The sequence below is a fragment of the Pagrus major genome, chromosome 18 (assembly GCF_040436345.1).
Source record: "Pagrus major chromosome 18, Pma_NU_1.0".
In the NCBI taxonomy this organism is placed as follows: Eukaryota; Metazoa; Chordata; class Actinopteri; order Spariformes; family Sparidae; genus Pagrus; species Pagrus major.
In genome coordinates this window covers 27467305-27480232 of record NC_133232.1, presented here as the reverse complement: position 1 = coordinate 27480232, position 12928 = coordinate 27467305, and the positions used below count along the sequence as shown (strand labels likewise).

At 41.8% G+C, this 12928-nt stretch overlaps 1 protein-coding gene across 1 annotated transcript in view; it reads left to right on the top strand.

Annotated features, from left to right (window-relative positions):
* Positions 1–9901: 9901 nt before the first annotated feature.
* The window catches only part of pcdh11 (protocadherin 11), a 127641-nt gene continuing 124614 nt past the window's right edge, over positions 9902–12928 (top strand). The window contains exon 1 of the mRNA XM_073486559.1: positions 9902–10441. Within this exon, the coding sequence (XP_073342660.1) occupies positions 9902–10441 (540 nt within the window). The remainder of the gene's footprint in view (positions 10442–12928) is intronic.

Genomic DNA, 12928 nt, shown 5'->3' with positions numbered 1-12928 from the left:
GACCCTCCGATTCTTTTAGCCATTTCTCCCCAGACATGACAGACTGTAATCATCTTGCCGCAAGGCTTTTTATCATCTTCACTATCAGCCATGCATGCTGCATATTCATACTGTATGGAAAAGTTCAAATATTATTTTGTTCACGGTGTCTTTGACTATCTCTGGTTTCTGCACCGTTTCTCTGAAAGTCTTCCTCTGTTGCCAATAAGGTAAAAGCAAATATTGAATTGTCCTCGCTCTGTCCACTCGATCTTTCTCAAATCTTTTTCTTTCTCCAGAGATCCTTGAGAAAGTGGGAGAGAAAGAAACAGACAGAAAGAAATGAGGCAATAGAGATAGTTTCAACTCATTGTGGTAAATCTCAGTGGTTCTCCAAAGTTGCCATGGATACAAACCCAGCCTGTATGGATAAGAAAAAAATGTTTTGTCAGTATGTCTCCCAACTCCTCAAAAACGTCTTCTGTATCTCCACAGAATATTCTTTGGACATACTTAAACTGCTCTCTTTCCGAGTCACCCCCTTTTTCTACACTGCTGGAAATATCCACATTAACAATTTAGGCCCAAATGCTCACATATACATAAAATAATAAAATAATAAAAATAATTGAGTATGGTCGGCAAAGAATCTATTCTTTCTTGAAACCTCTGGATGTTAATACATGGCGACCTTGCAATTTAGCTCTGCTACCCCTTCTTTCACCCATCCCCTTGCCTAGCTGTGCCTGACTGATAAGGTATATTAGTGAGAGTGCTCTTTCTTCCAATTATTTCTTTTACATGTGTGCATAACAAGTCATGGATTCAGTGGGAGGCCAACAGCAGGCATAATTAAAAGCAATGTTGTGGGAAAGGTCTATTTGATCATATCTTTGAAAAACAAAAGCAAGCCTCGCTTCAGACCGAAGTCGCAGGCAAAAGATTTATAAACGTCTCAAGGGGACCATTCACTCACCAGAAATACATATATCTCCTCTTACCTGTAGTGCTATTTCTCTATCTAGATCGTTTCGGTGTGAGTTGCTTACTTTTGAAGTTATCAGCCATTTATGTCTGACCTCTCTCAAATATAATGGAACTAGATGGCACTGGGCTTGTGGTGCTGAAAGCTGAAAAACAAAAATCAAAAATCAAAACAAAATACATTTGAAAAACTCAACAGCAATGTCTCTTTTCAGAAATCATGACCGAGGTACTCGAGATAATCCACAGACCTTGTTGTGGTCAGTTCCATGTAGGAACTACTTCCTTAGAACCGAATTGCCAAAAGGACACATGCATCTACTAATTGTCAAGAGGCTTGTGCTTTTGACAGGGAGGGATGTTAACATTAAAAGTGCCCTCTTCCTCTTGCTGTAATGTTAGCTAGCGTAGTGAGCTAACCTCTCATCCATGAGTAGATGCACACTTCCCTTTGTGCAGTGATACAGAAAGAAAATAGTTCCTACATGAAACTGCTCAGTCAGGTTTTCTTTCTTTCTTTCTTTCTTAGCGGCATGAATCCAGTACCATCTAGTTCCATTATATTCAAGAGAAGGCACACAACTAGCCCATATCTCCTAAACTTGGCAACTCACAGCAAAACAATCTAGATGGATCAATAGGAATACAAGTAAGAGGAAAAATAAGTATTTGGTCTCTTTAGGTGAGCATTCCATGTTAATGCTCATTATCCTTTTCAGTTTTATATATGATAAGAAATATGTGATAGTATTACAACCGCAAATGTCCCACTTAACATGGCTTGAAACTAAACCCTGAATTGTAATGACCTCCAGGGACATTCTGTGTTAGTACTCTTCACTAGCACAAGAATCAGTGGACCTTTCAGCTAATCTTCTGCTTTGGTTAAGCTGCTGCAACATTATAACTCAGGATTTTTTGTCACCAATAATCAATCAGGGGTTAAACAGTAATCTCCGCCAGTATCAGACATATTTCACGCACATATTGTAAATATCTTCATTTCATGCATAGGAGTTAAAACACACTATTGATGTGTCCTAGATAACTGGACTCGGTGTGTAGTAGATTTCTTTCAAGTTATTAGAAATGCCAAAAAAAAATTCTCTGAAAGTTCATTTGGAAATATCAAAAAAGCCATATGCATCATGCATGAGGAATTCTGCGCCCCTCAGATCCTCTGAACGAGTCTTTAAGAGATCATCAGACACTAACAGTAAAATGAAGAAAAACACATATTGTAGTGTGCTGTGTTGCAGCAGTCGCCTTTGGACTTAAGTATGATGTGGACTAAACAGAAACAGCCACCTGGCCCTGCCGCTGCTGCCTTGTCTTCAGGGATGAGTGTTGTGACGTGTAATAATGTGGACGGAATCGTTGAACAGGTGAAGAATGCTGTTTGTGAGACCTTGCCAGAGGCTAAACTTGTTAAAATGCAAAGTTACAGCCATTTGTTGTGTGAGGTGACGGCGGAGGGACAAGGCTAATCAGCTGTAACGTGGTGGTGGTGGTGATCGTTTGACCTTTGCGTGACCATAACCCATAATGACCCCCCCATAAAAGCACCTGTGATGATCTACTTGAGGGTATTTAGGGACGGAGCGCCCATTCAGTTTGCCGCAGCGGAGAAGTGACAGCATGATGATTTGTGATCGGTGATTTTGGAGCCGGTCAATATGTTGCATTGATGCCTGTCTGACTTTTTGCCCTTCAGCTGCAATGAGATTTGTTGATTTTTTACTTCAGTTAGTTTTATGGCCGCAAATACATGCTGCAAATACAACTTTTAGCACTTCACTGATAAGGAATATCTGATCCTGCATCATTTTAATGAGGCATTTGAGCTACCTTGTCGATTTTTATACAGGTCCCCCCCACCCCCAATTTTCCAGGTAATGCCTTGTTGCCATTCTTGCATTTCAAGTGTTCATGGTAATAATCTGAACTCTGATGGGGCTCGTTCGCAGGAATGATATGACACTGTTACATACTTGGAAACTGTGGATAAACCCATTTCCAGGCTAATTTCTCCTCTCATCCCCGCTAAGAGCTTCACCATGGCCTGTTGACACTCTGGGGAACGTCTGAAAACAATCTGAACGTCATCCTTATTCAGGTGGTGTCGCTGATACAGTAGACCTAATTGGAAATGAAAAACAGAAACTAAAGCTCCGTGTAAAAGTGAACAGTGCCCCCCTCCTGCTTTCAGGCGGATTTCTGAAGCAGTGTGGCTACTGCAAACGGCAGAGGCGTCTGTGGTCCACACACACACACACGCACGCACACACAGAGCACGGCATCCACCTACATCTCAGAGCAAGCATCTCTCTCCAACGCAGTGCGGCTTTAAGAGGACCGGGGCTCTTAAATCTGCGGTTGGCTCCTCCTTCAGCCCATGATGTCAGTCGGAGGGAGAGCGAGAGGGAGAGAGGTGGGCAGTATTGAGGAACTGAGTTCATACAATACTACTGAGACATCTACAGCTTAGCAGAGAGATACGGTGAACCGCCTATCCCGGCTCCTGTAAGTGATGCTGCACTGAGGCACACTTTGATCCAACTCCACTGGGGGGGCGATGCGCTCTCAGCATCCCTCCTTTAAGAGTTTTTGGGGGAGCGTGCACAACCTCGAATCAGTCAAAACAAGTGGTTATAAAAATAAATTAGGTTTCAAGCGCTCAGTTTTTCAGCAGAAGTCCATTTTGTTTTTTTAATTTTTTCCTTTTTTTGCGCTCTTGGATTGAAGTTTTACGCGCGGGTCAAGAATTCTTTAACGCGCACGTGTAAGTTCGGGGTGCCGGCGATTTTCAAGCCGGACAGTTAATGTAGGGATTTATAGGCTAGGGGATGCAAAGTTAATGTAAAACAAGCTTGGACCGATGCGTATCTCCGCCCGTGGGATTGTGAGCCCGAGCCATCCGAAGAGGAATTACAGCGTCCTTTCCAAACAAAGTTGATCGCTGTGCCTGATTGCTTTTTTTCTTGTCTCCTGCACATGAGGACCGCAGTTTTTTTAGCGCATGGATAAGTTTTTGTAGTGGATAACATTTTTTTTTCTACTTGCAACGCATTTTGCTGCCGCTTCTGATGAGGATCCTTTCTCCCCCTTTCCCCCTACTTCAGTTAAATTCGTGGCACTTCTTTTTTGTAAATCAGTGATGTCTCTACGCGACGGCACTCACGGTTGACTTTTCCTGCTGTTCGCTCGGGGAAAAAAAGGTAAGCCTCGCTCCTTCATTCGTGACTTTAATGGGTTTTTACTTTAGCGGTCTCTCAGCAAATGCGTGCACATGACTGGTCTGTCTCCTGAGCGCATTCAGACACGCTGGAGAGCGCCCAGCAGCCTAATTTATGTGCTCCGTATGAAATCGAAATTGATGTCCCAATATCGGCGAGCCTCTGCGCCGTCTTTGCAACCAGCAACATAAGCTTGGCGCAAATTCAGTGGCACTTGGATGAGTCAGTGTGCCGCGATGGCGGGTCGTTTTGGTGTGCCGTGGGTTTTCCTAGAGCTGCTCCAAAGAGAAAACAGGCGTCCCCCGAGCCACCTGATGTAAATAGAAATTATCCACGGACACGGTGCGTCGTGGAGAATCTAAGCCGAGCTGTCGCATTACGAATGTGCACCGCGCGTTTGGTCACGACTTCGGGCGTTATTTAGTCCTGCTCAACACTGATCGCCGGATAGATAGGCCCTACTTTCCAGGAGCATCCAACTGCGGGGACTTGTCAGTGCGGGTTTCTCAGCAGCTTGGCCGCTGAGCTCGGTGCGTGGGTGCGCGGTAACTGCGCGCTCGTGGTCAAGCCGTCACAGACCATAACCTCAGGGACTGGTCTGTTCACGCTCAGACTCCAGGAAAAATAAAAATAAATAAATAAATAAATAACTGTTTTCTACCAGGTATAGTTCAAATAGTCACGCTGTTAATTCCCGCTGGCTTGAAGATTAACCGCCACAGTTGGTTGTTTGGGTTCCTAATATCTTCTACCTGCTCAATATGCAATAGATTATTTTATTATTGGGCCCGTTTTTTTTAAAGACTCCCACTAGGCCCCCCCGAACTCTATATTTGCTGGAGAATTAAATCAAATGGTAATGTGAACCTTCCCAAGGTGAGCAGCATATTTTGGCTGTAGGCGTTTATATTAAAAGAAGAGGCAGCGAGCAAATGGAAGCCGGTTGAGTATTTGATTGATTTGAGAAACGCAATAAAAACATTTGCTCATGCACATGCCGTTTTATATTCATCAGTAGGTGCAGGACAATTGATCATATAGCCAGCAATACCCTGACTTACTGGAAGCGTTGCAACCATACCCCCAGTTTCCTTCCATCCCTTTGATAAACGCAGCTAAACGTTGGCAGATTCACTTTCCAAAGAGTTCATAGAGTTGCTAACCTGTAGCCTCAGAGACGCCTCCCAGGTGTCACAGATGTTGTCTATTTGCTTTGCTCTTAGTTTTTCATCTTACAGTGTATGCTTGGCAGTTCCACTGGTGACACTCAAGCGCCATACATTAAAGATATGTGACTGTGGAGGCAGAAATTTTAAAGAAAGCTCAGTGAAGAGTTTTCTCCATCACTTTGGGCCATGTTTACTTTCAGATCTTCTCCTGAATATTTTGTTGATGTCACAATATTGCAGTGGTTGAATTGTCCTTTTCAGCTCCATTAAAAAGGTGTTTTATTGAACATGAGTGAATGAGCCACTTTCAGAATCCCATTATGGTGTCAAAAGCACATTTTCCAGCTCAAATTTGCGCCACTTGTAAAAAAACAAGAAAATGGTCTTTAATATGTTTTGTATTATCGAGTAAGAAAATTATATTTTAGCAGCAATTCATAATATTCATGTTTTTTATTTTGTTCTGACTCTGTTTTAATTAATTGGTTGGTTTCTCTGACTAATAATCTACCTGTCCAGATTTTAGGATTTTGTGCCCTTGTCAGTAAAAATAAGGGATTTTTTTTCAAAGTTAGCATTCAAGATGACGTAACGCTCAACCGCAATGATCGCACTTAGCTTTCAGGATTACATTTGTATGTATGGACTGCCCTCTTGAGGTCCATGATTACGACATTGTAAATTAGTGCGTCATTTTGCTAATGCACGAGGGTAAGAATTATCACCTAGCGACCATTTAATCATACAAGGAGTTGTACACAGCGCTTCATAATCCAAGTCTATTGAAGATTTAAGAAGCGGATTTAAATGTGAATAGCCACTGGGATGTGCAGCCAAATACCACAGCCAGGCTTAATGCAAACACTGCGTCAGATTCTGATACATCATCTGTTTCTTTGCGGTTCTGAAAGATAGCGTGATGTGCAAATCAAAGTGATATTTGAACTCGAATACAGGTCTTTTGTCGGTTTTAAATCTATTATTAACAATGTCAATGTTGCCATTTATTCCCAGCGTCACTTTCTTGTATTTCCTTACATTCCAGTAAAATTCAGGTAATACAGTCAAAGTTTCCCAAGAGAGCGCAACTTTTTTTTTCTCCTCCACCGTGTAAAGAGAATTGTTCTGGCTGTGTGGACTGAAAAAAAACTGACTGATCTTGACAGAAACCTGGTCTGTCAGGCTGTCAGTGATCCTTAAAGCTGTTAAAAGAGAAAAAGCCCAAGACAATCAAAAGTATTACCTCAACCAATGCCCTCGTTTGAAGATCTCTTTGGATCCACAGGCAATATTGATAGATACTGCAGCGGTTTAAAACCTGCCGTTGACAGTTAAAGGACTCCAGATGTCTTGGGTCCCAGCCTTAAACACACTTCACTAAAAGTTTCCAGTTGATGGTATTTTTAGGGGTGAAGGTAGGGGGTGACAGTAGCTGTATGTCTCCCCTCTAGCTGCTACCTTCAGCGGGTGCACACACCAGGAAGGCCTGTCCATCAAACTGTTGTGTAAAGTGATCCAGGGCCGGCCTGCTCCTCTTCACTCTGTGTTTCCCAAGAGGGAGGCTTGAGTTTGCCTACTGGATTCAACCTGCTGTCTGGGGCTCAAAATAGCATTTCAGGAGACTAGTGAAATGTAAGCAAAGGAGACACTCTGACTGACACCTAGGATTTCTTTCTCCCTCCCTCTTACTTTTTTCCCCCTCCAGCACAATTCCTTCTCTCACCTAGCTTATCCCTCATGGACAGGTTTATAAAGAGTTGTGACAAGTGCAAAGCCATGCAGATGTTGAAAATCATGGTTTTGAGAAAAGAACCCACTGTTAGTTAATAGAATAAGAGGGGTAAACACATTTTGCCGTAATATGCTCAGGGACAACGTGCCTATAAAGTATCGAAATACATAATTGTAGCATTTGAGCTCTGTGTTTGAAGAGAAATAGCTCTGTACATCTTTCTACCTCCAGTACCGGTAAAATTGTTTTCCTTAACATCACATTAGCATGGCCACGGTGTACTTTCTGTAGCTACATCTGTTCTCCTGCATGTACTCTGAGTCAAAAACATACTGAACCCCTTCATCCCGTGGAACATTATTGTCACTTACAAGGGAAAGGAAATCTAGATCATGCTTTGATCTTTTCTGTTTTTTCACTTGGGCGAATCACATCCCATTTAAGGATGTAATTTAAACTTCATTATGCGTCGAGCGAGCTCAGCCTTGGACTGCCTGGCGATCAGCACAGTAAAGCAATTGCTGCTCACTCTCAGAAAGATGCACACTTCAAAGTAAAGTGTGTCACAGTCGCTAATGGGATATATCTCATCAATATTTTGACATGACAGCACAACACTGGCTGTGCTGTATGTGTACAATGAATAACCCTCACACTGATCAATGTCAGCCACGTTTTTTCTGTCCAACTGTTCTTTAATGAGTCTCATGTGACTGCTTTATGAAACGTGTGAAAAGAAATCTGTCTTTACAGGCTGCCCGAATGCCTTGCAATTGTTGCTGATTCAAAACCGGCTTAATTAAATTCTTATTTTTAATCAATTCCCCTTTGTCGGTAGGCCGAGAGCTTCAATGGCTATGAACGCTGTTGCCTTGCCAATTTAGAGAACCCCTGTAGTGCAGTTTAGGTAGTCATACCTTTTCTACTGGATATTGTTTGACTCATGTAAATGGATGGATGGAAATTTCATAAACTAGGAAATAATACGGCTCCCAGTGAGCAATTTACAGTCCCTTGTTACTGCAGGTACGTATGCATTTTCAGCACCAGCTGTATATCGTTGCTGTGATGGCTGTCGTACAATTTTGCTTTACTTTGAAGGGAACGGACGTTTGATTTCAAGGCTGCTGCTTTATGAATAATATCTCGAGGAAAATCATATTAGATTGATAAAAACACTCAGGGGAGCGTTGGACCTAAACACACAGGAGGATATGAGCAATGAAATTATGTTCGTTGTTAAATATATTGCACTGGAATACACATGGGGAATTGTTATGAGAAGTAAACATAGCTGTGCATCGGTGGCTTTACCCTGAAACGTCATCGCTCACCAAAAACGATCTCAAGACCAGAAATGCAATTCTCGTGTTCTACAGAAAAAAAATCGCTGCACATGGATATGCATTTATAATAACACTGCGTTACCACCACTGTAATGTCAAAAGCACATGATAGCGTGTGTGGCCATGCCTTTAAAGAGAGGATTTCATCAATTAAATATATGCAAGAATAGATTAAATAAATGAATAAGTCAAAATGTCAGCAAGCAAACCACATGAAGTAGCTGCGCCAGTAACTGACTAAATAACCTACTAATTAACTGGTGGAAAGCAGTCAATATTTCATGCAAGCATATACTGGCAGGGAAGGCATTGCAGAATATGACTCCTTCATCCTCTTCCAATGACCTACTTGAGTTTTGGCAATTGGGGTTGTTGCCCTTTGGCAAGCATTTGGTGGTATAAAACAATTAAAGATTTTGTAGAACAACAGCATCAAATGAAGTGGCAGCCAACACAAGAAGACTTATTAATCAATTATATTCAGTGATGGCGAAACCCATCTGCGCTGCATTTTCTGTTAAAGGTTTTATCACAGGCATCGCTCAGTACAAACAGTAAACTGAATGCTGTTTAAATTTGATGTCGGAGAAAACACATTCGTCAGGATGTAATGAAGTTATGATTAAATTTCGCTAATTTGACTGATGGCTGCTCCCACAATAAATAATTTCACGTTGTTGTCTCTTTCCACCACGGTTCCTCTAAACAGTGCTCTTATCACATTGTGTGTGTTTACACACATGGGCGTTCATGAAATATTTGCGAGCTCAATTGTTTACATTCAGAGCAAATGAGGTTGTCCATTAATAGCTGCTGTCAAGCGTTTACTGCGAGTGTGTGTGTGTGTTCATGCATGGAGGCACCGATGCTTAAGGCTCAATTCCGTTGCCTCCAAATCAGCTCAAGTGTGGATGCGAGGTGCGCTTAATGGAGACACCACTGCACCATATTGACTCACATTGACTCAGATATGAAAGTTCCTCTCTGTGCCGTGTCCTATTTTTTTCCCGCATGCACAGTAGTTTGTGAACAAGCTTTCAAAGCAAACAATTTTATCGCAACAGTGAACTCAACCGCTTTCATGCGTCTCAATAAAAATATGAAAGGGTTCATTACAGTGATGAAATGGATTGATGGAATATGTGAACTGCTAACCTTTACGTGTCTGCTTGCTCAATGGATGTCATCAAAGGTTAATTGTGTAAAACCGCCGTTAATTTGCTCTCAAAGACATGGGAAGGATGTGGGCTCATAACTAGTTAGAATGAATAGGTCAAGTTGAAAACTCTCCGTGAGGGAGAATAGTACTAATTACAACAGAGCTTGAAGGCCATGTCATTTTGTGCATTGACATTGTGTGTTCTGTCTCCCTCTCTTTTTTTTGTTTCTCTCTGTCTCGCTTCTCTTGTGGCAGAATTGCTGCTGTAGAAGTGAAGCCCCAATCCACTCTTGAGTATGGACTTAGCAAGTCAGGCTCATGTGCTGGTGGTCTTGCTCACCTGTGTGGTCTTGCTATGCCGGGCCCAGGAGAGGGACTACACGGTGAAGGAGGAGCAGCCGGAGAACGTCCGCATCGGGAACCTGCGCAAGGACCTGGATCTCAACCTAGACCCCAACATCAGGCTCTCCTCGCCCCTGCAGTTCAAGCCTGTGTACAAGACAGGTGACGTGCCTTTGGTGAGGGTGGAGGCCAACACGGGGGAGATCTTTACCACCAATCACAGAATCGACCGGGAGAAGCTGTGCTCTGGGGTCTTCGCTGAGAAACGCTGCTACTATGAGATTGAGGTGGCTGTGCTGCCCGATGAGATCTTCAGATTGGTCAAGATCCGCTTCCTGATCGAGGATGTTAATGACAACGCGCCGCTTTTCCAGTCCACTGTAATTAACATCTCCATCCCAGAGAACACAGCCATCAACACCCGATACCCGGTGCCCTCAGCATTTGACCCTGATGTAGGAATCAATGGGATCCAACATTATGAACTGGTCAAGGTGAGGCTCCCTCCTGTTTCATTTCTCACACCTATACAATGAAAATTAATAGGTATGTTGCTGTGTTTAGGGTGGCCGTATTAATCACTCGGGCATTTTCCAAACCCATCATGCCTTTACTATGGATGTAGGTTTATTGCAGAGTGTTTGGTTGGTGAGGTTAATACCACAGGGCTAGAGTTCTATCGTGGAGTCATGAGCTGATTAGTGAAACTGATTTTTAAAAAATGGGGCTTGTGCAACATCAGCTTAAAAAAACAAACATGTTCTCTGAATCACTGTCGGTTTCGTGTTGCTATGAAGCTTATTAGGGGTAGGGTTGGGCAATATGGCCTTAAAATATATCGCTATACTTTTAGGTTCTATTGCGGTACACAATGTATAAATATTGAAAATATATTTACTCTTAAAAAATGATAGGACTGGGCGATAAAACCAAATATCAAGGTATTTTTGACCAAATACCACGATACAAAATATTAACACTTCAGTCCAACTGATAAGCAGTTTTTGGTGCCGATACAGATTTTAGGGGGTGAAAACAGTAAACTTCACTCGAAATGTAATAACTATAAATCACCCAAGTATCGTTTTCTGCAATGTGTTCTTTAAAACCAAAACATTTTCACACCGGCCGATAATATCAGCCAATCAATATATCAGCCGGGCTCTAATTAACAGATTTTTGATCATCAGTAATATGATGATCAAGTGGGTTAGGGCAAGTATTGGAACAAGTAGAACAGTCTGGTTAGTCTAGTCAGCCAAACCAGGAAATAAAATGAACATGCAACAGCAATGCATCAATATATCACCCAGACCTATCTGAAGGTCTACCTGTTCATTTATGAATGCTGATCTTGTGCTGCTACAGAGTCTGGGTACATACCAGACATGAACATATATATATTTTATTTGATATTTGGTGAATTGTCAGCTGTGATTAAATAATTAATAATGACAAACATCCGAGCTGAATTTCTAAGTACAGATTCACTCCACTAAAACTGAAGTTGATAGAAGCTATTACAGTATATCTGCAATCTCTCGGCTAAACTAAAAGCCATCTTGTACAAATTAATTTAGCACAATAGCGACTGAGTGAAAGATATTGAAAGATTCGGGGCCTGAAGCCTCATGATATTGGTGCAGTCTTCAGGTTTAACGTTAGCAAAATGAATAGGTCCAGAACAATTACGTCTCTACCTTTGATGAAACAAAGACCATGTAGCAATCCATCGAGGAGAAACACTTAAAAAGAGATAAAACCGGATAGAAAGTAGGAAATGAATCGTCTTTTCAAATGATCTAATGGATGACTGTCTCCGGTGCAAGCAGAATATTATTAGTCAGCACACATATTATTGATGAATGTCTGACACGCTGCTATGCCTGCAGCATGCCACCTGTCTATACCAAGTCTGATTAGTTGGCTATTTTTAATCAGGAAGTTCTCCCAACGTTTTCTTTTGCCAGATTTTTCATCCCATGTGTTTCTAATGCGATATGATTGAGATTCTGCATTGTAGCCCCTGCTGTAAACCTGCTGTATTACTATAGAGCTTTAGTGCCGCGGTGTACAGCCATATAGGAAATTAATTTTGACTTGTTGAAAATATGACCTACTTTTTCATAAAGCTGAATATGTCATGAAGCCTGCAATCTTTTACACCAGCCATTAATATGTCCATATGCTTTATTTCATTATGAGAGAAGGCTGTAAAGAAGGGGAAGTTTTCACCATGTACAGTAATATCAGAGAACACGCAGCGGAAAGTGCACACACAGCATTTACTGCATGTCCAATTTCCAGCAACAGGTTACATGTGCCAGTAGATCCAAGCAAGGGAGAGGGAATGTACTATATTATGTTAATCGGTGTCTCATGCAGAACTAGGAAAAGCTTTTCTTCATCATCTAATTGATGCTTTATTAAACTGCGGTGCAATATTCTCTGTAGCCTAATGGAGTCAGCCCTAAATCTTGAAATGTAGGATAATATCATGCATTCTTCATTTATAGTCTAGACAACACTCGGTGCTTTGTGGATAGATGAATATTGGAGATGACATGAGCTCTTACAAATGGAGTGTAATTAAAGAGGGAGATGCAAGCACTCTGGAGGAAAACCTAAACAAAATAAATAAAGGGAGGTTACAGGATTTGAGAGCACGGTGCGAGACAGAAATGACAAGTCCATCTTGTGTCTCAGATGAAGTTAACACTGGCTTGGAATGAACAGAATCGTTGCTGTCCGTGTCTGCTTTGAATACCAATTTGCATTTTTAAAGAGTCCCACTGCCAAGGCCTCTCCAGCGCAATGTCCTGAATTGTTTATGCCTGGAAAATCACCAACCAAATGTTCTGCTCATTATGATGATCATCTGCAATCATTTTTTTGCCCTTTTCACAATATAAAGCTTTCTTAAATCCTCGCCTAGACTGTGGTCGGATTATCTCTCGCAGGAAATTCTTCTTTGAGCATCC